Genomic DNA, 23541 nt, shown 5'->3' on the forward strand with positions numbered 1-23541 from the left:
TCTTACACTTTGCTTTTAATAAAAACTTAGTATCACATGGTACTCATGCAAGACAATCCCAATTATTTCCCAAGTTGATCTTATGACAAATGAGCAGATTTAGCCTTTTTTTCATCAGTGAGCAGAAGCATTTTGTTCAGAGAGAAGGAAAAGAGCAATGAGTTCTCTTAAATCCAAACCCCTGAACTGGAAGTGAAGGACTAGGTTCATATCTGCAGCTTCATCAGAAAATGTATGAAAAGTAGCTTCACTAGACTGGAAGATAAGATAATAGTGAAAAAAATTAATCCAAATTCTAATTTCCACAAATTTCTCTGGTTAGTTACCTCTTTCAGCCAGCACCTGTCCGTAGCTGAAGAGCACCTCCCCTTCTGAGATGGGTCTGTCCGCAGTTTCTGTTTCTGTGAGGGTAAGGCTGCTTTCCTGTGTCGATTGCTCAGAACTAACTGTAGGCACAGGTGATGGAACTTGTGCATCACTGCTGTGTAATTCAAGGAGCCTCGGTGATGACTGCTGAGGTGGCAAAATCAAAGCCTGTGGTTCCTCATCATTAGCCACTGACATTTCTCTATAAAATAAGAATACACAATATGAAGACACCAAAACACAATGAGCAATATAAAGTCTTAAATAAATACTGAAAAGAAACCAATTTGCAAGTATTTTTTCAAATAAAAGAGCACAGCATTTGATAGAATACTTTGAAAATCAACATAGTTAAGTAACATCATTAATGAATTTCTGGTTGTATCTAAAAATTACCATGTGTATTCCCACTGAGCTAATAGAAAACCTAAAATGCAAATAATACAGTATTTCTTTGACACTACATTTATTCCTGGTAAGGATAAAAATGTAAGTTTACTAAGTGCAACATTTAGGAGGGTGATGAATAAGGACTGATAAAGCTTGAGAAAGGTCCTGAATACACATTTTTCTCCAAAATGCAAGTCTAGCAACTAAAAAAAAATTAAAATCCTGGTTTATCTCAGTGCCTCCTGACACATACATTAAGCTTTTCTTTCTACTGACTTTTTGAGGATATATGCAGAAAAAGTATATTTTTTTCTTTTCTTTTTTTGTTTTTAAGAAATGAGAAAACTATGCAGCCTGTTCAACTCACACAGCCTTGGGATGGAACAGTTCTTCAGGACTGGGTTTTTCTTCTTCCAGGGGAAGTTCTGCATCATCCCACGCGTTTGGAAGCTTTGGACTTTTCATTTTTGTGTCTTTGGAGACGCATTCTGAGGAAGGAGGGCTTGGTGTGGTTGTTCTGGGAGGTGTATTGACAGGGGTAACCACAGGTGTGCCAACACGACTAGTGGCAGCTGGAATCTTAACTCCTCCATATGTGAAGTCAAATTTCAGATCAGAAAGGAGAGCAAGAAGAAGATCACAGACAGAGAGATAGTCAGTTCTACTGAGCACTTGTTTTTGTGATACCTTCTTATAGTTATGGAGACAATACTAGATTAAGACCATTTCTTTCAGTATGCTGTTGGCAACCAAAGGAGCTAGAAGAAAACCTCAATTTCTTACTCCATTTAACAAGGGAGATTGCTCTACATTTTACAAAATAAGCTTCTTTACTTGGAGAGTGTATCCTACACTTAATTAACATTAGAAACACAGGAAAGAGCAAAGGACAGCTATTTTTCTGATGTGAAAAAAGTGTGGAGGGGGTGGGAGGGATAGAAATCACACAGACCATAGAAATGTGCACGAAGTTTGAAAAGAAAAGACGTTTGCTTTTTAATACGAATCAGGCCACAATTTTTGTACTACTCGAGTTCTCACTTAAATTATAGCCTCAAGAATATTTATCCTGAGAGATAACATGTCTTTGAAGAAGAAAATTAAAGGCAGTAGATTAAAGCATATTTGATACTTCTAAACTTCAATAAATATTTTCACTACCTGTTTCTTTAATTTTTTCATGTTCTTGAATATCCCCACTCATTTCTGTAAGAGACAGAGAAGACTCTGGAGTTTTGACTGGGGGCAACTCTTTTTCTGAAGGTGGTGTTTGTGGTGGTGTGGCCTGGGGTGTTGGCAATGGAGTAGGCACATGAGAATCCTGAGGGGGAAAAAAATGTAACCAGAGTTATTATCTCAATGCAAAACTCCTATCTTCTGCATATCCCCAGAGATAGCTGAGGAAGAGAGAGAAAGGCAGGTTACCACAGAACAGGAACAGTTGTTGCTTAGATACATGCTTCACGGATCTAACTCCTCCATCTAAACATAAATTTGCATCAGGTTAATTGGAATGCCTGGACAAAATAAATTAAAACCCAATAAATTATGCATTAGAATGATTACATTTGAAAATCATTATGTATAGAATTGAATTAGAAGTAGAAGTAGAAGTAGAATTAAACAGAATAGCATAAAACAGGGTAGAATAGAATAGAATAGAATAGAACAGAACAGAACAGAACAGAACAGGAGTGTTTCAGTTGGAATGGACCTACAACAATCATCTATTTCAGCTGTCTGACCAATTCAGGACTGACATGACCTTAAAGCATGTTGTTAATGGCACTGTCCAAATGTTTCTTAAACACTGACAAATTAGGGGCATCAACCACTTCTCTAGGGTAACTGTTCCAGTGTTTGGCCACCCCCTTGTTTCCTAATGCCCACTATAAATATGAATTATATGATTATATTAATAAAACATTTGATACAATGTTACATTAGAAAAGTTTGTGACATGGATAAAATTGAATCAGTATCATAACTGTATGGTAAAAGAATCAGCTAAAGAAAAGATTACAAACAAAGCAATAGCCAAGCCAGTAAAGCACTAAAATAAGCACAAGCATAGTTTGATGTTCCTTAAAATAATGACAGCCATGAAGATAAATCTGACAAGTAAGTATGATGGTTGTTTTTTAGCCTGCTATGGAGGCTATGGATCTTTCCAGGTTTTTTCCAGCCCTGTTCTCCAACATTTTACAAAGAAAACAAGATAATGGAGCTAAAGGAAGGCTGCCAAGCTAGCTTCTGAAGAGTAAATCCTCAGCCTGATGATTTTTATTAAAATCTTCTCTGGGAAGTGGAACATGCTAACACATTTGGCAGTTCAGAAACAACCGCGTGACATTGTGAACACTACAGAACTTGGTAACTGGGCGGCTAGATAGGAAACTTCCAGAAAGTGATAGATAGGAACTTTCACAGTAAGGACAGTAGATCAAGAATGTATAAACTACATATTCAAGAACTTCTGCTCTAAGCTGGGCAGAAAAGGAAAAATGAGGAGAGAAAAACCCTTATGAATGTACAATTCATCCAGAGGATAATTATCAGCTACAAATGAGGAAAGACTAAAAAAAACAATCATATTATTAGCTACCAGAGATTCAATAAAGGTCAGAGTACCACTACTATAGCAGAAGGCACTGAGGAAACACCATCTTGGCTACTACATTATTATTATTATTAAAAATGTCTATTAGCACTCTAGTGCTATCCACAGTCAAGACCAATCTAAACCAGGAAACATAAGAGTGCTGCCCACCAGCAGGAGCTACATAAAGGTACACATACAGATTATGGCTTTATTTAGCCTAATCAAACAAAGGCCCCAAAGGACAAAACTGATCTCTGAATAAGGAAGAAACAACCATTTCAGCCTAAGGATATTTCAGTTTAAGCTGGTATAGAAACAAGAATGCTTAAGAGGTCCATTAGTAAATGCACAACAGTTAATAGAAAAGGATTTTGTGTATCAGAAGAATAACAGTCCTCTTTACCACCACACCCTCCTTAATCTGTAATGGAGTGGGGAAGAGGTCTTTAGATGCAGAATGCCTGTATTTAAGCCTACAACAGTGAAATAATTTCTTTTGGCTACAGAACAATCTGTTGGTCACTTACAGCAGGCACTAGGTGGTATTTCAGGCTACCTGCACTGTAGCAAATGGAATAATTGAACTCACTTTCAATAAAGCTTTGAATAGTTAGATTTCTAAGCACATTAATTTCCACATTCATCCTGAAGTCATTATACAACACCAGATTGTAGCACAGACATCAAAATAAGATCCAACTGTCATTTGATTATCAAATGGAACAGAGAAAATTATCCTGTTTTACAGGAAGCCCTACCAACCATTAAAGCATTAACTGAAAACCAACAAACTCAGAACTTAGAAAGAATTAATGCTTAATTTTACAGATATTAAAGAATGGCTGCAAGCCCATAAGACAAAAATAATATCCCTCTCAGCTTCTATTTCCTCTTATAGGGAGAAATTACTTTCTCCATAATTCATTTCTTCACAGGAAAGCAGCATAGCTATTTTTGCTGAAAATAACATGAGCTATCTTTTGACACCATGAAATTAAGCACCAAGTCTTCCCTTTAGAGACTGGTTTTGTGCACAGCCTCCTAAGTACAATGTATAAGTATAGCAAGCTGCATGCAGCACAAAGGAATTTATATTTTTTTTTAATGTGAAATAGGTTTCAACTTGTTGCTTGCTGGGATATAATAAGGAATAATTTCAAAATGCAAATCATACATGTTCAGTTCATCAGCCTTTTTCCACTGTCTTTGTCTTGCACATCATCAAACCATCAGGCCACAGGGAAATTAGCCCTCAGAACTTGACTACCCAAGCTAATCCAGCCCTCTGACTGTTACCCACTGTTGGTAATCCAAGCTGGAAGCGATGAGATTGGTAAGAAAGGCACCAGGACAATCAAAAAGGAATTCAAGGCCTTCAGAGGCAAAAGCCCAGTTAGAACTTAAGCTGGCTAATTCTGTGAAAGATAATGAAAAGCATTTTTATAAATATATTAATGCTACAAAAAGGGGCAAGAAGAACCTCCACTCTTTATTGGACCTGGAGGGGAACACTGTAACTAAAGATGAGGAAAAGGCTGAGGTACTAAATACCTTCTTTGCCTCCATCTTCAACAGTGAGGCAGGAGGACTTCAGGATAACTAGCCTTCTGAACTGGTAGATGGGGTCAGGGAGCAGTGTATTGCCCTGGAAATCCATGAGGAAGTTGTTAGGGACTTGCTGAGCCACTTAGAGACTCACAAGTCCATGGGACCGGATGGGATCCATCCTAGGGTGCTGAGAGGGCTGGCAGATGAGCTGGCCAAGCCACTCTCCATCATTTGCCACCAGTCTTGGATCACCAAAGAGGTCCCAGATGACTGGAAACTGGCCAATGTGATGCCCATCCACAAGAAGGGCCAGATGGATGAACCTGGAAACAACAGGCCTGTCAGACTGATCTCAGTGCCAGGAAAGATTATGGAGCACATCACCCTGGGGGCAGTCACAGTGCACCTGAAGGATGGCCAAGGGATGAGGCCCAGCCAGCATGGATTTAGGATGAGCAGGTCCTGCCTCACCACCCTGATCTCCTTCTGTGATCAGGTGACCCGCTCGGTGGATGTGGGGCAGGCTGTGGATGTCATCTACCTGGACTTCAGCAAGGCCTTTGACATTTTTTCCCACAGCAAACTGCTGGCTAAGCTGTCAGCTCACGGCTTGGACAGCAGCACTCTGTGCTGGGTTAGGAACTGGTGGGAGGGCCGAGCCCAGAGAGTGGTGGTGAATGGTGTCACGTCCAGCTGGCGGCCAGGCACTAGTGGTGTCCCCCAGGGATCAGTGCTGGGCCCAACCCTATTCAATATCTTTATTGATGATCTGGATGAGGGGATTGAGTCCACCATTAGTAAGTTTGCAGACGACACCAAGTTGGGAGCAGGTGCTGATTTGTTAGAGGGTAGAAGGGCTCTGCAGAGGGACCTCGACTTTGGCCACAGCAACCCCAGGCAGTGCTACAGGCTGGGGTCAGAGTGGCTGGAGAGCAGCCAGGCAGAAAGGGACCGGGGGGTACTGTTTGACAGTAGGCTGAACATGAGCCAGCAGTGTGCCCAGGTAGCCAAGAAGGTAAATGGCATCCTGGCCTGTATCAGGAATAGTGTGGCCAGCAGGAGAAGGCAAGTCATACTGCCCCTGTACTCAGCACTGGTTAGGCTACACCTTGAGTCTTGTATCCAGTTCTGGGCCCTTCAATTTGAGAAGGATATTGAGACACTTGAATGTGTCCAGAGAAGGGCAACAAGGCTGGTGAGAGGTCTGGAGCACAAGCCCTGTGAGGAGAGGCTAAGGGAGCTGGGGTTGTTTAGCCTGGAGAAGAGGAGGCTCAGGGGAGACCTTATTGCTCTCTACAACTACCTGAAAGGAAGTTGTAGCCAGAAAGGTGGTTGGTCTCTTCTCCCAGCCAACCAGCACCAGAACAAGAGGACACAGTCTCAAGCTGTGCCAAGGGAAGTTTAGGCTTGAGGTGAGGAGAAAGTTCTTCACAGAAAGAGTGATTGGCCATTGGAATGGACTGGCCGGGAAGGTGGTGGAGTCACCATCCGTGGAGGTGTCCAAGAGAGGATTGGACGTGGCTCTTGAAGCCATGGTTTAGTTAGTCATGAGACGTTGGGTGATAGGTTGGACTGGATGATCTCTGACGTCTTTTCCAACCTTATTGATTCTATGACTCTATGAATGTAGGTAGGAAAGCTTAAACAAAATGGACACTTACCACAGGGATCACTGTACTTGGAAGAACATTTGTAGCAGGAACTGCTGTCTCAGCCTGCCTGTTGCCCAGCATAGTGGCAATTGTTTCAGTGAGAGCTTCATTTACCAAATGACTGATCATGTCTGAGTCCACTGGTAAGCCAGCATCGATAAAAAGTTGAACTCCTCTACCACCTGCAAATTCAACTGAAAATGAAGAAATATAAAGTACACATCCAAGTCTCACTTCTTAAAACACATGTACTGTACTGCAGCACTCATTTTATTCTCCATGAACTTTTAACCACTCCTTTACAAAACATGGTTTTATTTTACAGATAAAGAAACAACAGTGGAGAGGCAATTCAGGATCATAAAAGATGGCAGCAGCAAAGGGCTTGTGACATCACAGGAGAAATGCTTGTTTCCCATTCTCACACATTTATAAAGGGTAATTTTTGACATGCTTATTAATAAAAAAAAAAAGGCAAACCTAAGAAGCTTAGCAATATGCCAGATCTGATTTAGATGGCTGATAACAGAAGTTGATTTGTACAGTGGAGTATTTAATGTGTTCTTTTTCTTTCTTTTTTTGTATTATTTATTTCAAAGGCCTTATAACACTTACTCTATCTCAACATAAATTAAAACATGTACTTTCACATTTTATAGTTTCCCTGGTTCAGTATAATCCATTCTTAGGGTCAGGCAACAGCTACCTATGAAGCTTGATAAAATCAGCCAAAAATTGAGATAATCCATCTGCTAAGACCAATAACTTCTACTTACCAATGTCAGAGGTTACAGTCTCATTGTCTTCACTTTCTGAGGAGCTGACACTGGGGACTGTTTCTTTCTGAACTGGGCACATCCCACTGATAATTTTTGCCATTATTTCTTGTTCCACCCTAGCAAAATAAAACCCATTTAACTATCAGCAAACACCAAGACACTTAAAAGTATACAAAAGAACATTCTTGACATAGAATGTAAGGCAGGTAAAGGAGAAAGGAGAAGGGAAGGGAGGGGAGAAGAAAGGGAAGGTGTTTTTATGGAGTCATTCCCTATGCCATATATATTCTTTGTTACTTTGCAACTCACCAATTTATTAACCTGTTTTCTATAGTTTCTCTCCTCTGAATCAGTTCATCCAAAACATCAGAAGACTGCTGAGGAGGAGAAGCCACTGGGGGAAACGAAGGACCATTGTATTTTGGTGAGGCAACTTTAAACTGTCCATTGAGTTCCAGAAGAGGCTCACAGAATTCTGGAATTTCATCTCTCTCCTCTTCTTGATCCTAATAAATAAGTAGTAAATTAAGTTACAGTGCATTTCTGGAAGGTAATGTCATTAAGGTAACTGTCAGCTTTTTTTCTTTAAGAAACATTTGTAGATGTGTCACAGCACACAAACCACACTCACCCTTTTTGTATGTTGAAGTTAATTGATGTAATTCTAAACTTAGCAATTCATAAATCTGTAGAGGTATAAAGCTATAGGAACTGCTAAGTAAAACATGATTTGGCTCAGATTTCCTGCCTGTGCTGCACAGGGCAGGGAGCCAATGGTAATGCTAATACTTGAGAAATTTATTTGTGATATAAGTCAGGTTTCTTTAATATAAACTCCAGAAATGCTCCTCCTTTAAACAAAGTTTAGGAAACATTCCACAGTAATGCATTTGATTAGGGTTTTTGGGTTGGTGTGGGGGTTGTTTGTTGGTTTGAGGGGGACTGGTTGTTTTGTGGGGTTTTGGTGGTTTAGTTTTGGGGGGTTTTGTTCTGGTTTTGGCCTTGTGGATTGTTGGCTGTTTTTTGGGGTTTTTTTTAGAAAATAAAATTCCACTTTAAAGTCTACATTCCCAAAAGTTAACAAGCATGTAGTCAGTCAAAACTCTAATAAAGCTGCCAGCACTGAAGACTACATATTACTTGTCTACACATAGGTTACATGTATGTTTGCACTTCCATTAGCTTCAGCTGCCAAAAGTTAATAGGTACTGGGTACTCAACTCACAAAATCCTCAGACACTTTGCATTTAAGCTTAATGTGCTATTTTGTAGAAGTTAAGGAAGTTAGTTGGTGTGTGTTGTAATGTTTGACAGTTTTGAAAGATGCCACCCTCCTTTCCCACCCTGACCACATATACAGCTTGTGTACGCTCCAAAAAAGCAATCACCAACCCACTGTACCGTAACACTTTAGAAATGCCTCATGACAGATGAGAACCTGCATCTTTCACTTACAATATTAAAAACAAATGTATCTAATAGAAATATGATTGTCTAAGAAGAAAATTTGGCATGCCAGACAGGGATGAAGAGATGAGCCCTAAATTACCAGTGAGAAGTATGTGATCTGCATAAAAGAGCTCACTGTAAATGTACACTTACAAAGATTAATCTTCAACATAGTGAAAGGAGATAGAAGTTTTCTTTTTCCTTATATAAATTAAATTTACTTTTAACACAAAAAAAAATTAAAAATACCCTCATTATGTATCTTCTATGAATAGAAAAACAAATCATAGAAACCAGGAAGAACAAAGAAGGAAAAAAAGGTCCATGATGAGTATTACAATAAATAGATATCAGGGAGTGGGATCTTTCTGGATCTTTGAATAGTAATAGCTCTTCAAAAAAAAAAGCTGTAACTTAAAAAGCAGGCAAACCAGAATATGTATATTTGGGTGACAAAGATCTCTTAAACCATTCTAGGCACATAAATAAGACAGTGAAGTTAAACTCAGAATGGCACTGGATGCCTTGCAAGCTGATAAGCAGTTCATTCTGTTAGGATATATGTATTCACAACCATAATTCATCCTGACAGCAAATGTAAAGACATCTTTGTCCAGAGTTTCAATATGCATTTTCTTCTGACTGCATTACTCCATAAATTTTCTTTGATGTTGCCTATTTAATATAATCTTTTCTGAAAGTATGCAAAATATAAACATCTGGATTAAATAAACCAAGTACATACAATAAATCTTGCATATATTTAGCAGTTTCTGATAAACTTTTGCAGTTCTACATTTCTAAATCATATGTAAAAATATTTTATATTAAATAGTGCACAAACCCCAAAGAAATTATTTTCATTTGGGGGTGATACATTATCTCTGCTGAATAGTCAGTATTTAATTATACAGATTGAACTTGCACATATATCAACTTGTAAACCAATTCTTAATAATCTGCACTCAACTCTGAGTTTTACCTCCCTGGAGACAGTTGAAAATATCTATCATGACTCCAAATCAAAATATAGCATAAATTAGAAAGCCTTTCAGCTATGATTGGAATATTAATCACTGTACTTTATAATAAAGTATCAAGCCAAAATTCTATGTCCCAAATTACTTTCAGATAATTAAATTTAAAAAATGTTTTAAATGATTAGGTGGTATAGATTAATTTTTTTTCCATTTCCAAACAAGTATATGCATGGATTTGTATTAAAGCCACCCAAAACTTAACCATGGATTTCCTCCTGACAGATTTCTAAAGCAATTTTCACAAGTAAGGTCAGGCTGCATTGCAGGTGCCAGCCGTGATCTTTTGTCTGAAGAGTTATGCATGTGAAAAAACAAGGAGCATCTTTGGGACATTGGGGTTGAGGAAGATTCTTTTGCTCTTATCTCTGCAGTTTATATGGTGTCTCTAATTTTAAACGCTAGTAAGTTAGCTAAAAGTATTGCAGGATGTGGCTAAGTCTGAGAGTATGTTCTGGGCTCATGTTAGCTGAGCAAGTTTCTCACTCTGGGACAAGGCAGGGTTGATGCAAGCGCTGGCATTATGAAACAACTGTGCCAAGAATGTGAACCTACTTTGGTTTAGCTTCATCCATTGATCAAAAGTGAATCAAAGCTGTAATAGCTTTTTCTGCTTTATTCTACACGAATTTTCTTACTGTGAAACGAACATCTAATTCAACTCTTCTGGGGGATGTGTCGGTCTTCAAACACTAGACAGCAAAGTTACTGTGGTAGTGCCAAAACACTGGCACAGGCTGCCCAGACAGGTTGCTACATGGCCCATCCATGGAAACACTGCAGGTTTGGTTGGACTGGGCAACCTCATCTAGTTCAAGATGTCCCTGCTTACTGCCGAGTGGTTGGACTAGATGACCTTTAAAGGTCCCTTCCATCCCAGACTGTTCAATGACTCTGTGATTCTCTCCTAGATCTCCATCCTGAGCTGCGAAAGAGGGGAACAGAATCAGCACATTGGTGCTGTTTGAGTGCTGCTCTGTGAAGCCACCCATGTACAGATACGTGCACATGTATCACTTATGTGTGCTTGTGTGTGAGCCCACCAGCAATACATGCTCAGCCTTCACCACTGCTGCATCCAGGAGCAGGCAGCTGTGGCAGTCTTGCCTCTGTTGGGCTACTGCAGCTAACAGCTGGCACTTCAACATCTAAGCATCTCTTAAACAGGTATCTTCTAGTAGACAAGGTAAAACAAATCCTTGGAAAAGGAGACACCTGAGACAAGGTCCTGAGGCTTTTTTGCAATATCCATCAGGAAAGAAAAAAAAAATAATAAAGATATTTCATACAAACACTCTCTTTGGTTGTAACAGAATTAAGTTTTCATAATAAAAGAAGTGTGGGGGAAAACAACAATAAGTTATTCTCCTGTATAGCATTGTATGCACATTCTTTCATGAATCTGAAGCCTCTTTTATAACAATAACTTTGCTTTCTCTTGATGTCTTAAATACCCCTGCCACTCCAGAGGCTGATTTTATGCTTTCACATTGTGTTTGCCTTGCACATTTTTTAGAACATTGTCTGTGTGGTCATAGGCCAAACATGTGTTTCACTTGGAACATGTTTTGGTATTGTGGTTGAAACATATCCCATTGCCAAAAATAAAAGATAAAAGCAATCCAGGAGAAAAATGAAAAAAGAAAATATTAATAACTATTATTCGTATAGAAAAAAATTAACATTGCAGCAATTTTTTTTGTTAGTTCATAAACTGATCTCTTAAAAAGCTTTCCTATTTATTTTAATATAAAAAAGCTTTTATTTTTTTAATAGAAGAAAGTTGTCCAAATAGATTTAACTCCTCACCTCCAACAACATAATTTTGAAACTAAAAATCACAGTATCACAGTATAACTTAGGTTGGAAAGGACCTCGAGGATCATCGAGTCCAACCTATCAACACAGACCCCATGACTAGACCATGGCACCAAGTGCCACGTCCAATCTCCCCTTGAACGCCTCCAGGGTCGATGACTCAACCACCTCCCTGGGCAACCCGTTCCAATGCCGAATGACTCGCTCAGTGAAGAACTTCCTCCTCACCTCGAGTCTAAACCTCCCCTGGCGCAGCTTGAGACTGTGTCCCCTTGTTCTGGTGCTGGTTGCTAGAGAGAAGAGGCCAACCCCTTCCTGGCTACAACCACCTTTCAGATAGTTGTAGAGGGCAATGAGGTCACCCCTGAGCCTCCTCTTCTCCAGGCTAAACAATCCCAGCTCCCTCAGCCTCTCCTCATAGGGCTTGTGCTCAAGGCCTCTCACCAGCCTTGTTGCCCTTCTCTGGACACGTTCAAGTGTTTCGATGTCCTTCTTAAACTGAGGGGCCCAGAACTGGATACAGGACTCAAGGTGCGGCCTAACCAAAGCAGAGTACAGGGGCACTATGACCTCCCTGCTCCTGCTGGCCACACTATTCCTAATGCAGGCCAGGATGCCATTGGCCCTCCTGGCCACCTGGGCACACTGCTGGCTCATATTCAGGTGGCTGTCAATCAGCACCCCCAGGTCCCTCTCTGTTTGGGAGCTCTCCAGCCACTCTGACCCCAGCCTGTAGCTCTGCATGGGATTGCCGTAGCCAAAGGGCAGCACTCGGCACTTGGACTTGTTGAATGCCATCCCATTGGACTCTGCCCATCTGTCCACTTGGTCGAGGTCCCTCTGCAGAGCCTTTCTACCCTCTAACTGACTAACATCTGCCCCTAACTTGGTGTCATCTGCAAACTTGCTGATGACTGACTCGACACTGATAGGTAAAGCACCCATTTAGGAATGTTTTTTTTTTTACTAACTGATAATGTTAAAAGATGAATTCTTTTTAAAATAGGCTATGGAGTTAATATTTAGTGCACACGCTAATCCTGCGATTGAGAGCACACAGAATAGGCAAAGAGAATTCATTTTTTGGTGGATTTTGATAGGCACACAGCAAATCTAGCTCACTGGAGAGAAGCTGGATGAAAAAGCACTTTAAGAGAAATACTAAGCAGCAATAGCAATATCAAGCTCTTGGTGTTTACGGAGTCCTAAATTAAGGAGTATGTGAATGCTGTGATCTTCCGTGGAGACAAAATACTCCACCAGACCTGGGTGGTAGCATCTTACTTCCTTCAGAGGCAGCCTTTCCCAGCTACCCCTGAGGTTTTCTGCTGCTCTGAATCTGAAGAAGTGAAATACAGGCTGCTCTACCAATCCAGAGCATTTATCAGCACCTACTGCCTGACAAGAGGTCAGCTAACTCAAAAAAGGACTTGCTACCTAAAAAAATCAAACCATAATAGAGTATCTCAAGTAAACCCATGTTACTGTAATCCAGAAACAATGTGGTTAAACGTTCACAGGCACACTAACAAGGCATCCAGCAAAACAAAAAAAGTGGTAAACTTGTAATGGGATCCATGAAACAAATAGAACATGTGGTATGCATGAACTCACATACACCACTTGTCCTTGTAAAGCTACACAACATTTGACTGAAATGTGATGCTTTCCTAAAAGTACAGAAGGACCTCAAAGGCAAATGCAAATTGTTCTGTACAGAAATTTTCTACAAGGGAACCCTCAGACCATGCTTTTACCTTTTAAACATAGGCCTCCTTATTTAAAATTTGTCAGAGTATCTTACATATGCATTACACTGAGGGTTTGAAAGTGTGAAATCTAAGTGCTGTAATCACTGATGATTTTGGAGGACTACTTTAATTTCTAGTGGATTCTCACACATTTGAATAAAAGCTAATTTTAGTTTCTTGCTGTAACTGTTCAAAAGTTTATTTACTAATAGACATTCATTTCTAATATTAGTTATAGCACTGTGAACAGTTCAGTATTGAGAGACTGAGGGAGCTGGGGTTGCTTAGCCTGGAGAGGAGGACACTCAGGGGTGACCTCATTGCTCTCTACAACTACCTTAAGGGAGGTTGTAGACAGGCAGAGGTTGGTCTCTTCTCCCAGGCAAGCAGCACCAGAACAAGAGGACACAGTCTCAAGATGAACCAGGGGGGGTTTAGGCTGGAGGTCAGGAAGAAGTTCTACACAGAGAGAGTGATTGCCCATTGGAATGGGCTGCCCAAGGAGGTGGTGGAGTCACCATCATTGGAGGTGTTCAGGAGGAGACTTGATAGGGTGCTTGGTTGCATGGTTTAGTTGATTAGGTGGTGTTGGATGATAGGTTGGATGCGATGATCTTGATGGTCTCTTCCAACCTGGTTTATTCTATTCCATTTTCAAAGTTGCTAGTTAAGCAAACCAGTTTTCCACATTGTATTTTCAGTTATGACACCATAATATAACATAAATATAAAAGTGTTTAAAATTAAAGGAGACCTGTGCAATATAATTACCTGCATGACGTCAGTGACATCAATTAAATTATTTCCTGGAAGATTTGTGTCTTCCTCCTCACTAGGTAGATCTTCTGGAGTCTTAAAAAGACAGATTGAAATAGTTAGGTACTTCATATTGTGGGGGAAAATGTATTTGCAGAAAAACTTCATGACAAAAATGCAACTAAATCACCACTCACTGTCAACAGCCTGAATCCAGAAAAATGCTTTACCTGCCTTAAAAGTTATGAGTGATTTCTTTGCATGGCAAAAAGAGAGACTATCAGACTTTATCTTGTATGCTGACAACTAAAACTTGCTGTTACCAAATCTAATGGAATAGCTCAACATCAAAAGTCCTAGGGCCATACCTGTAACTCTTAACAAAAACAGTCCAGCAAGACAAAATATTGCAAAACTTCACACACAAGAGTCTAGAATTACCTTAAGGAATTAACTTACCTGTGATTTCTACAGTGTTATTTAATAATATAATTTTTAAATAATAATCACTAATTTAGTCCACAGTCTCAGTCTTATTCAGTGAATACCTTGACCACAGGACTCTGAAGGACCTAACTCTTTAAATCAGGATAGCAGCTAATGCACAGGGAAAATAGAAGGTACAGTAACTGTACAAAAGTAATGACTGCATCACCCTACCTTCACACTGTCCAGTCTGTGCAATGCACAAACTAGATGTCCACTGGTAGAAACAAGATACCATCCTGTCAACATGGGCCCTAGTTTACAGCTTCACCATCCAGCATGCATTAGTTGACCTTTTTTGTTACACATTATTGCTTAGATTAGATTAAAAGCATTTCTGAAAGAGAACAGAGTTGACCAGCCAGCTCCACACAACAGGGTACCAGTGAAGAGGCTTTGCCTACATGCCACTAACCACTCAAGTACAGACAAGAGACATGCAGGAATGAAGAACACCCTCAGCCTTCATAGAATCATGGAATTGTCAGGGTTGGAAGGGACCTCAAGGATCATCCAGTTCCAACCCCCCTGCAATGGGCAGCAACACCTCACAGTAAATCAGGATGCTCAGAGCCTCATCCAGCCTGGCCTTAAACTTCCACTTCTACCACCTCCCTGGGCAATCTGTTCCAGTGTCTCATCACCCTCAGGGTAAAGAACTTCTTCCTAACATCCAATCTGAATCTACCCACCTCTAGATTTGCTCCATTCCCCTTAGTCTTATCACTACCTGACACCCTACAAAGTCCCTCACCAGCTTTCTTGTAGGCCTCCTTCAGATACTGGAAGGCCACAGTAAGGTCTCCTCAGAGCCTTCTCTTCTCCAGACTGAATAGCCCCAACTCTCTCAATCTCCATAGGAGGGGTGCTCCAGCCCTCTGATGATCCTTGTGGCCGTTCTCTGGACACGTTCCAGCATGTCTATATCTTTCCTGTAATAGGGGGGTCTCACCAGAGTGGAGTTGGGGGGGACGAATCACCTCTCTCAACCTGCTGCTCATGCAGACCAAGAAATGCTGTTTTCCTTAGAGATTTGCTATGGTGATTATTTAGACTTGGAAGAACAGTGTCTTGCTGCAATTTTTTATTTTCTTGAGCAAATATCCCATAAATTCTTTGGAATAATGACTCCATTTTTCCTGGAACTGTCCCATTTCTCTAACTAAAAGTATGAGATAATGAGATAACTTTGTAGTAATTTAACATTTGTAAACTTAATGTTAATAAATTTAACATATTTTCTTCATTAACAAATTAAACTCACAGACATTTAGATAATCAATACCTGTATTACAGCACTGACAGGAGTATGTGCAGGTTCAGAGCCAGGAAGAATGTGGTTTACACTTCCACTGTCACTTGAAACACTGTCAATATCTACATTGGGTAACACCTAGGATAGAAAAAAGCACCAATCTGAAAATCTATTTATTAGCTTGGCTGCTATCATCAAACATTTTAGATTCTCTTTTCCACTTGCTGCTAAGCCATTCAACTTTGGAGAGCTCCTTTTCTCATACCTGTATCTGATAACTTGGTTCTGAAAAACAATATACTGTAACACACAAAAACTAACCCCAGAAATATTCACCTCTTTTCTTGCAGTACCTGATTGCCCCTGTTCTCTAATTCCCTGATACACAGTCTTGCATGTGGCAAAAGGTGAGTATACCTACAACTCTTTACACAGCAGATATGTTCTTGACTTGCAATTCATTTACACTATGCTGGTCTAACCAGCCACTGTGTAGGCTGGTTATTGGTTTCACATTGTCATACATATGATACAGTAAAATAAAGGGATAATTATATTATAGTTTGTAATAAAGGCATGTCCATTACACGGTCAAAATGTGTTGTGAGTTTTTTTCTGAAGAACAAAGAATTAATGGCTTGCTTGCTTCTTTGGGAGAGAACAAAAAAAATAAGAGTCACCTTAAACATTTAAGAATTAGGTGAAGTAACAGCAAAATGCACATGGGCGGAATGCAGTAGTAACAGCAAGGGAACAAACCACACACTAATCTACCCATATTTAACTCTGTGAGTTCTAGGAATCATTTGTATCTGAAAGGTGTGTGTAGGAGTGTGTATATTCTCAACAATTTGAATCCAAAGTAATGACTGTGCAAGAAACATTAACTTCCTTGACAACAAAAACAGCCAACCCACTAAGCAAAGACTGCAGTGGTAGGTTTATCAGGAGTGAAATCCTTGGGCTGCTTATCATGTTTGAAACAGAAACCTTAAAGGCCAATACAGTAATCCAAGAAAACTGACATTTATATTACAGAATCACAGAATGTTAGGGGCTGGAAGGGACCTCTGAAGATCATCTAATACAACCCCTATACCAGATCACAGAGGAACACATCCAGGCATGTTTTGAATATCTCCAGAGAGGGAGACTCTACAATCCCCCATGGCAGCCTGTTCCAGTGTTCTGCTTTTATTCTAAGTTTGTCCTGGCTCAACAATCTCATTTAAAAGGAAAAATAAAAACCAAACCAACAAACAAAAAAAGGTGACACAGAGCTATTTTACACATACCCAGCACAGGTAAGAATAACTTTCTATTCTGGTCAAATAATAAAAGGAATTGTTAAAATACATCTAAAAATATTAGCATAACATGACAGCTTCTTGCTCTCTCCATTCTATGTTTCTAATGCTCACTGAAAACCATTTGCTGATGTCAGGGTTAAGTTACTGATGGATGAAGCCTGTCTTTAGTCATCATTTATCAAAATAAACAAATAATCACCACTCTTGATGTATACCTGCACAGACAGTTGAGGTGGATCCTTTTTCTCTGATCTCATCTCTATTACAGCTATGTTTGGCTTCTTTACCTCAAACAGCGGTTTTGGTGGCACTTGAGGGAGGCAGGTTGTAACGGTTACAGGGTGTGGTTTACCAATAACTACTCCAGTAGGCTGCAGGGAGGTGTCACTAATTTGGGTTTGACCTAAGGACAGTTTAAAAAGAAATTATGGGGGGGGGTGGGGGTGTGTATGTACGCATATATATAACAAAATCTCCAAAGTCAGTAAATTCATAAGTTAATTAAATTTGAATTCCGAGCATCTGTGTTTCATATGAGATGGAGATCCTGTGCTCAATTACAGAACAATTTAAAAAGTCTCCTGTTAACACTAGGTAAAGTATAGTGCTTCACCAGGGAATTTTAAGGCTTTCCCAGCAGAAACTGGGAACTCGACACTGCCATCTTTTGATGTTACTCACTTCTCTCGACTACAATGACACCTACTGCTGAAACCCAGAATAGCTACATTGTGCTTGCTGTTCAGAAATTACATGCTATGCTTTCTCCACCTCATTTTTTCTTAATCATATTCAGAATACTATTATACTTAGTATAGCATCCCACACATTTTTGTTTGAGACACTCCCTTTTATTAATAATTACCTTCTTTAAATGCCAATATAATACTAACCCTTCCCAAAACAAGGTCTATATAAAGGTTCTATTGAAGGCTCATAAATACAGAAGCCATGACAATGAATTTAGTGTGTTTGGCACAATCTTGCTGAAACTGTTGGGCTGAAGTCATTGTAAATGTTGAACTCAAGGCTCACGATTCAGTTCCTGCTTAAATGAATACCAAACTTAAAGCCATAAAATAACCCTAGAAATGCAAAATGTATCATTGAAGTTATGGCTAAGCAAATAACTGTCCTCCCCGGGTGTTGCAAGACATCCAGCACAAAGAAGGAGGAGAACCGGAACATTTTATGCTGTTCCTCTATGTAGCTTTCCCACAAGAAGGGCAGCTGAAATCTCACGGCTCACAGCAAATCACTGACTTAAGATGGAAGTTGTACTTCCACGAAGTGGCAGTAATTAACTTTCACAAATTCTTCTGCAGGTTATGTTCTCCTACCTAGTGGAATAGCCATAGGAATTAGGTGACCTTCAAGTGGACCACAGACAGCAGGATCATCTTGGCTTGGACTAAAAAAATAATGATTTTCCTGGGCAAGAGGGTTTAAAGGAAGCTGCTTCCTAGGGCTGGTTGCCACCTTCTGTGTGTGAGAACTAGTCTGTGTTCTTGCTGACTTGACCTTGGTACCTGGAACAACAGCAGACAGACAGATTGTGTGTCATCAACACATGTACAAACCCAGTAACATCACACATTCAACTAATTTAAGCCCTTCTACTGATACAACTACACATGTTTTGCTGAGTGATGGGAGGAATGAAGGAAAGGCAGAGCCTGGAAGTGGCAAGTTAGATGTCTCAGCACTGACAGCAACTGAAGGAGTTAAAATTACAATTTTTTAAACATCTGCATTTAGCAAATAAAGGTATAGAAATGTGAAGAAAAGGACACAAGAATGGTAGTAGGCTGGAATGAAATGTGATTCATCACCTAAGAGGAAACTCATGACTTAGGTTGGAAATAGAGGATTAGAAGAACCTGCATTAAAAATATACAGGCTATAGAATACAGCCTAAATTTCATCTGCTCTTTATCTGATTAACTGCCTCCATTTTATAAACACACAGTTTGTCTCCAGACACAAGACTGACAGGTACTCAAAGAAACACCTATAACCTACAAATACCCAGTTTAACAACACACTGCTACTGGAAAATAATGCCACTACCAGTATTCATAAGCCTTGACTTGCAACATTGAGGAAGCACTAGTTTTTTGGTCCAGTTTCAAAAAGGCATTGTTATGTTTTGAAAATACATTTAGTCTGTTACCAGAAGTAATTTGTATGGAGCAATGCCTAAGCATACAGCAGGGGAGAACATTTATTGTGCATTTCTCACCATGTAAGTTCTTATTCAACCTGTATTCTTTGCAAACAATGGATATTATTAAGGAAATTATGAATGCTCCAAATGGGTAAAAACTGAGTGGCACATCCCCAAAAAAGTACTCAACAATCATGAATCAAAGAGAAGTGCTTCTACTGCTATTTTGTAGGCCTTAGAAAAATGAACCTGGAAAGAATCTCATTGGTAACCAACTTCATATCTTCACTACAGCTGAAAAATGTCATCTTACTCCTCTGCTGTTTCTAATCATCACCCCTTCTGTACTAATGGCCAGTTAACACACAGCAACAAGCACTTTTTAGGTCTGTTCACATTTAATAGTGATTATAAAATTGAGAGATAATAAAGATTGATAATGTGACTTTCAACAAATGCAGACAAGCAAGTAAGGCAATTAATTCAAGAAGTGGTATTTTGTACACACAAACTATGGACTATAAGTCTAGAAACAAGAAGGACAAGTCATAACTCTTCAGTGAGAAAATGTAGGTCAGAAAGCAGTGTCTCTGAAAAAGGGTTTAAGGTCATGTTGGATAAGCAATACAATGAGAAATCACAATACAATGCTGTGGCTAGTGGGATGTCTGGACACGATGTTAGTCAGAAGACTTCCATATATGATAATGCTGCACTCAGTACTAACTCACTGTCTCTGTAAATATTAAAATAGATTGGACATTAAAAGCCCTTTTTGATTTTTCTAAGGAAAATCATCTGGAAACTGAAGTAGCAGTAAAGTGAAGCCAAAAGCTCACTATAAATTTGAAGTGTCCCATTTACTTCTGAACCATAAGATACGTAGACATGGAGAGAAGTCATTAAGGGCAGGATTTCTGGTCTGTTTAAATGATGAGCACGTGCCTTTCTGCAAAGAGTAGCTTAGCCAGAAAAATTGTCCTTCAAAGACAAATCAGTGGACTCAGTAACATAAATAGATACAGTTCAATGGCTTGTGATTTAGAAGAGGTCACACCACATGATCTAACAGTCCCCCTGGCCTTGAACTCTTGAGTAAAAGCAGAAATTGGCAACATATCTGTAATACTACCAAGTTGTAAAAACAAGGTTCTCACAGTAAGAATGATTAAGTACTGTATACACACAGCACCTCGTTTTAATTGCTTTCAACTTTTCATTTCCCTCCTGAAAAGTTTATTTGCATTAGGCAAAAAACTAGACATTTAATTAAACTTAGCTTTAAAAAAATTAATGTTTTACATATATTTATCAGTTCAAATGATGCAAGAAAACAACTTTTTTTAGAAATGCCCTCTTACTCAGAAAAGTGTTAGCTGGACTTTTTTTTCCTAACTTCCCTTAAGAAACCAAGCATTAGTCACTACAGTTTATTTGCAAAGAAAATGGCTGAGTTATAAAATGACTGAAAAGAGACTCTCCAGATGGCCATTTCAGTCTTAAATAAACATCCTTATTCTAACACTAATTTAAAACAAGCTCAGTAGACTACTTTAACAAAATAAGAGTCATTTAATAAGTCTGGGTTTTCCAGCCAATCAAACCCAAGGCCAAAGACTTTAAGCCTTTATCACCTGGTACATCAGTGCTGGGAAGGGAATCTCTGGGTGCAGATCTGTGAAGGAAAGAACTAACCATTCTTAATCTAAGCAAGATTTCTTTCTTTTCTTAAGAATCTGGTGCTTTAAAGTGCTAATTCAACTTTATTTCCTTTTATTTACACCCCTACTCTAGATGAGTACAGATCTGTTTCTAATTTTATTATTTATACTTTCCTGCCATAATACCATCTTTCACAATAGCAGTCCTCAAAGCATTTAACTTTTTGTCTTCATGAGACCCATGGGAAAGACCAAAGCTTTTCCATTTTATTGGCAAGATGTAGGAAAGCAGAAACATTATGCAGTTTGACCAACTGTCTTAGAAGAAGAGTCAAAGACAAGTACTGCCAGTATCAAACAAAGGCTGACCTCACTCTAAATCCATTAAGATCAGAAAACTTGGAAACAGAACATATATTAATAGGGATGCTAGTCTGGTAACTGACATGCAAAAAAACCCTAAATGTCCATATTCTTCCTTAAAGGAGAATACAAGGAGGTGTCTTATTTTACGTACTGTCAAAATAAAGACAAAACCACAACTTTCTGTACCTGCAATCTGATGTGAAATAGAGAAACAAATTTTATGGTGACTTTATTATAGCAAACACATTGTTGTACTGCTCTAGTATGACTTCATGGTTTGGAAGAGAATCACTTTGGGTAAAGGCTATCCAGAGTTCACTGTCTTCAAGCAAAGAGCTTTTCAACTGTTATTTGTCACACATAGGAGTTCTGGAAGAATGTAGTACACAGTACACAGTTTTCTCCTTCATTTTTATCTGCTGCCAACAGCAAACAAGGTACAGCACAGGGACAGCCTATTACAACTGTGTGCAACCTGTACCTTTGCATTTCACTGGCACGACCGAATATAACCCCTTACTGGTAGAAAACTGGCAGGATCAAACGGCCTACTTCTTATAATTACATTGGGAGGAAAGGGAGCACTTTTTCTGCCTCTTTACAAGGTATTGTTTCTGGAATGATGAAATTGGCCTCCATGGAAAGGCTGTGACCTTCTATAAAGCACAAGAGCCCAATAAATATCGAGGAAAAATGTCATTTAGGATTCAGCAAAAGCAGAACTGCTGATTAAATATCTCTAAAGAAGTGTCTGTTCTCAATCCAAATCTTAGTGGTCACAGTGTTGTTGTTATTGCTAGACTAAGTGCTTACTAGCACACATTTTATTCAGAAAAGTCTGTGCAGTATAAACTAAGTTACAGATGTGCAGCATAGCAAGTTGTCAAAAAGAGTGATAGATCATATAGGTTCTCCAGAATTTTTCACAAAGAAAAGAAGTGTTTCAAGAGAGGTAAAATAACATACACAAACACAAAAGTAGTTGTTTTCAGATTCCAAGTCCTCACCTTTCAAAAAATAAAGCAAGGTTTGAAAGTTCTAGATTTGTGCCTGGACTATAACCCACATTTTCCAGGAGGGTTATGAGAATTGCGAGTACTTTCCAGCAACATCACTTTGTCTTCATAGATCACAACTGGACTCCAGAGCACAGGTAAGAAAAGCGCCAGGAAAATGGCATAAAGCCTATGTTCAGCTTAACAAAAGATTCTTGTAGCATTTTGAGGATTTACCACTGTGGATGTACATCATAATATAGAAAACCCTCCACAGCCTCCAAAACAACAGTGCTTGCCTTCAAAGACATAGCTATGTTTCATACCATACATTTTAATGGTCTAAAACCATGGTCTCAACAGATGACTGCCTTTTCATTTTAGTCTCCTATATTTCATACAGAATATAATATTTTCACAGTCATAATAAAAACTTGGGCACCATTATTCAAACATGACAGTTAAGATTGCATCAAGTGTATTTTCCCTGCATAAGTAACAACAGCATAAGTGGAGGAAGCATAGACGGAAGCCAACTAATATTTTTCCACTTCTCTTATTAACTTGATTGTGTCCACTACTAGTTCCACTGCCTCTTACACTCTTTCTCTCCATCATTATCTTTTAGCATATAATTTGCTCACTCTCTCCTGCAGTAAAAAGATAACTGATGTCAGAAACACTGATGTGTATTAAATATTAATCTTACTTTCTGTATTAAAAATCAGTTACTTTTGAAAAGATAACTACAAAACAAACCAGATCCAATTAAAACAGGACTTTCTGCTAACTCAGGATAAAGCTCATCTGCATGTGCCCATATCAGACACACAGCTTCCCCTTTTAATTATTTCTACACATTTTTCAAGGGCTTGAAAATTAGAATCTTCTGATCCTAATACTTTGTCTACAAATCTAATGAATGGAATTATTAATCAACTAATAACCTTTATCAGTTAAATAGCCTTAACAAGATAGTACGAGAGGTACATTCTACTTTCAACCCAGACTTGACTAACAAAATAAGTTCGCTGCATATAGTGAACTTAGTTGATGCTTCTGATTAACATGTCTCTCAATATTTTCAAGTTGTTAGATGTCATCTTCACACTCAGAACTTAAATTTTCATATTTCAATTAATGGATCAGAAGT

The 23541-nt window shown here is 39.0% G+C and overlaps 1 protein-coding gene across 5 annotated transcripts in view; it reads right to left on the reverse strand.

Moving 5' to 3' along the window:
- KIAA0586 (KIAA0586 ortholog) overlaps positions 1-23541 on the reverse strand; it is an 80065-nt gene that overhangs the window by 35778 nt on the left and 20746 nt on the right. For 4 of the 5 annotated variants that reach the window (XM_068148976.1, XM_068148975.1, XM_068148979.1 and 1 more), the window contains exons 17-26: positions 18540-18728; positions 17415-17602; positions 15920-16027; positions 14164-14244; positions 7647-7843; positions 7335-7453; positions 6568-6752; positions 1918-2077; positions 1124-1349; positions 327-568 (exon numbers count right to left, since the gene is read on the reverse strand). In XM_068148976.1, the coding sequence (XP_068005077.1) occupies positions 327-568; positions 1124-1349; positions 1918-2077; positions 6568-6752; positions 7335-7453; positions 7647-7843; positions 14164-14244; positions 15920-16027; positions 17415-17602; positions 18540-18728 (1695 nt within the window). The remainder of the gene's footprint in view (positions 1-326; positions 569-1123; positions 1350-1917; positions 2078-6567; positions 6753-7334; positions 7454-7646; positions 7844-14163; positions 14245-15919; positions 16028-17414; positions 17603-18539; positions 18729-23541) is intronic. The other variant, XM_068148977.1, reaches the window with a different exon arrangement.

Source organism: Melanerpes formicivorus, unplaced genomic scaffold, assembly GCF_026170545.1.
Source record: "Melanerpes formicivorus ecotype bairdi unplaced genomic scaffold, bMelFor1.0.p_v2 SCAF_17, whole genome shotgun sequence".
Classification (NCBI taxonomy): Eukaryota; Metazoa; Chordata; class Aves; order Piciformes; family Picidae; genus Melanerpes; species Melanerpes formicivorus.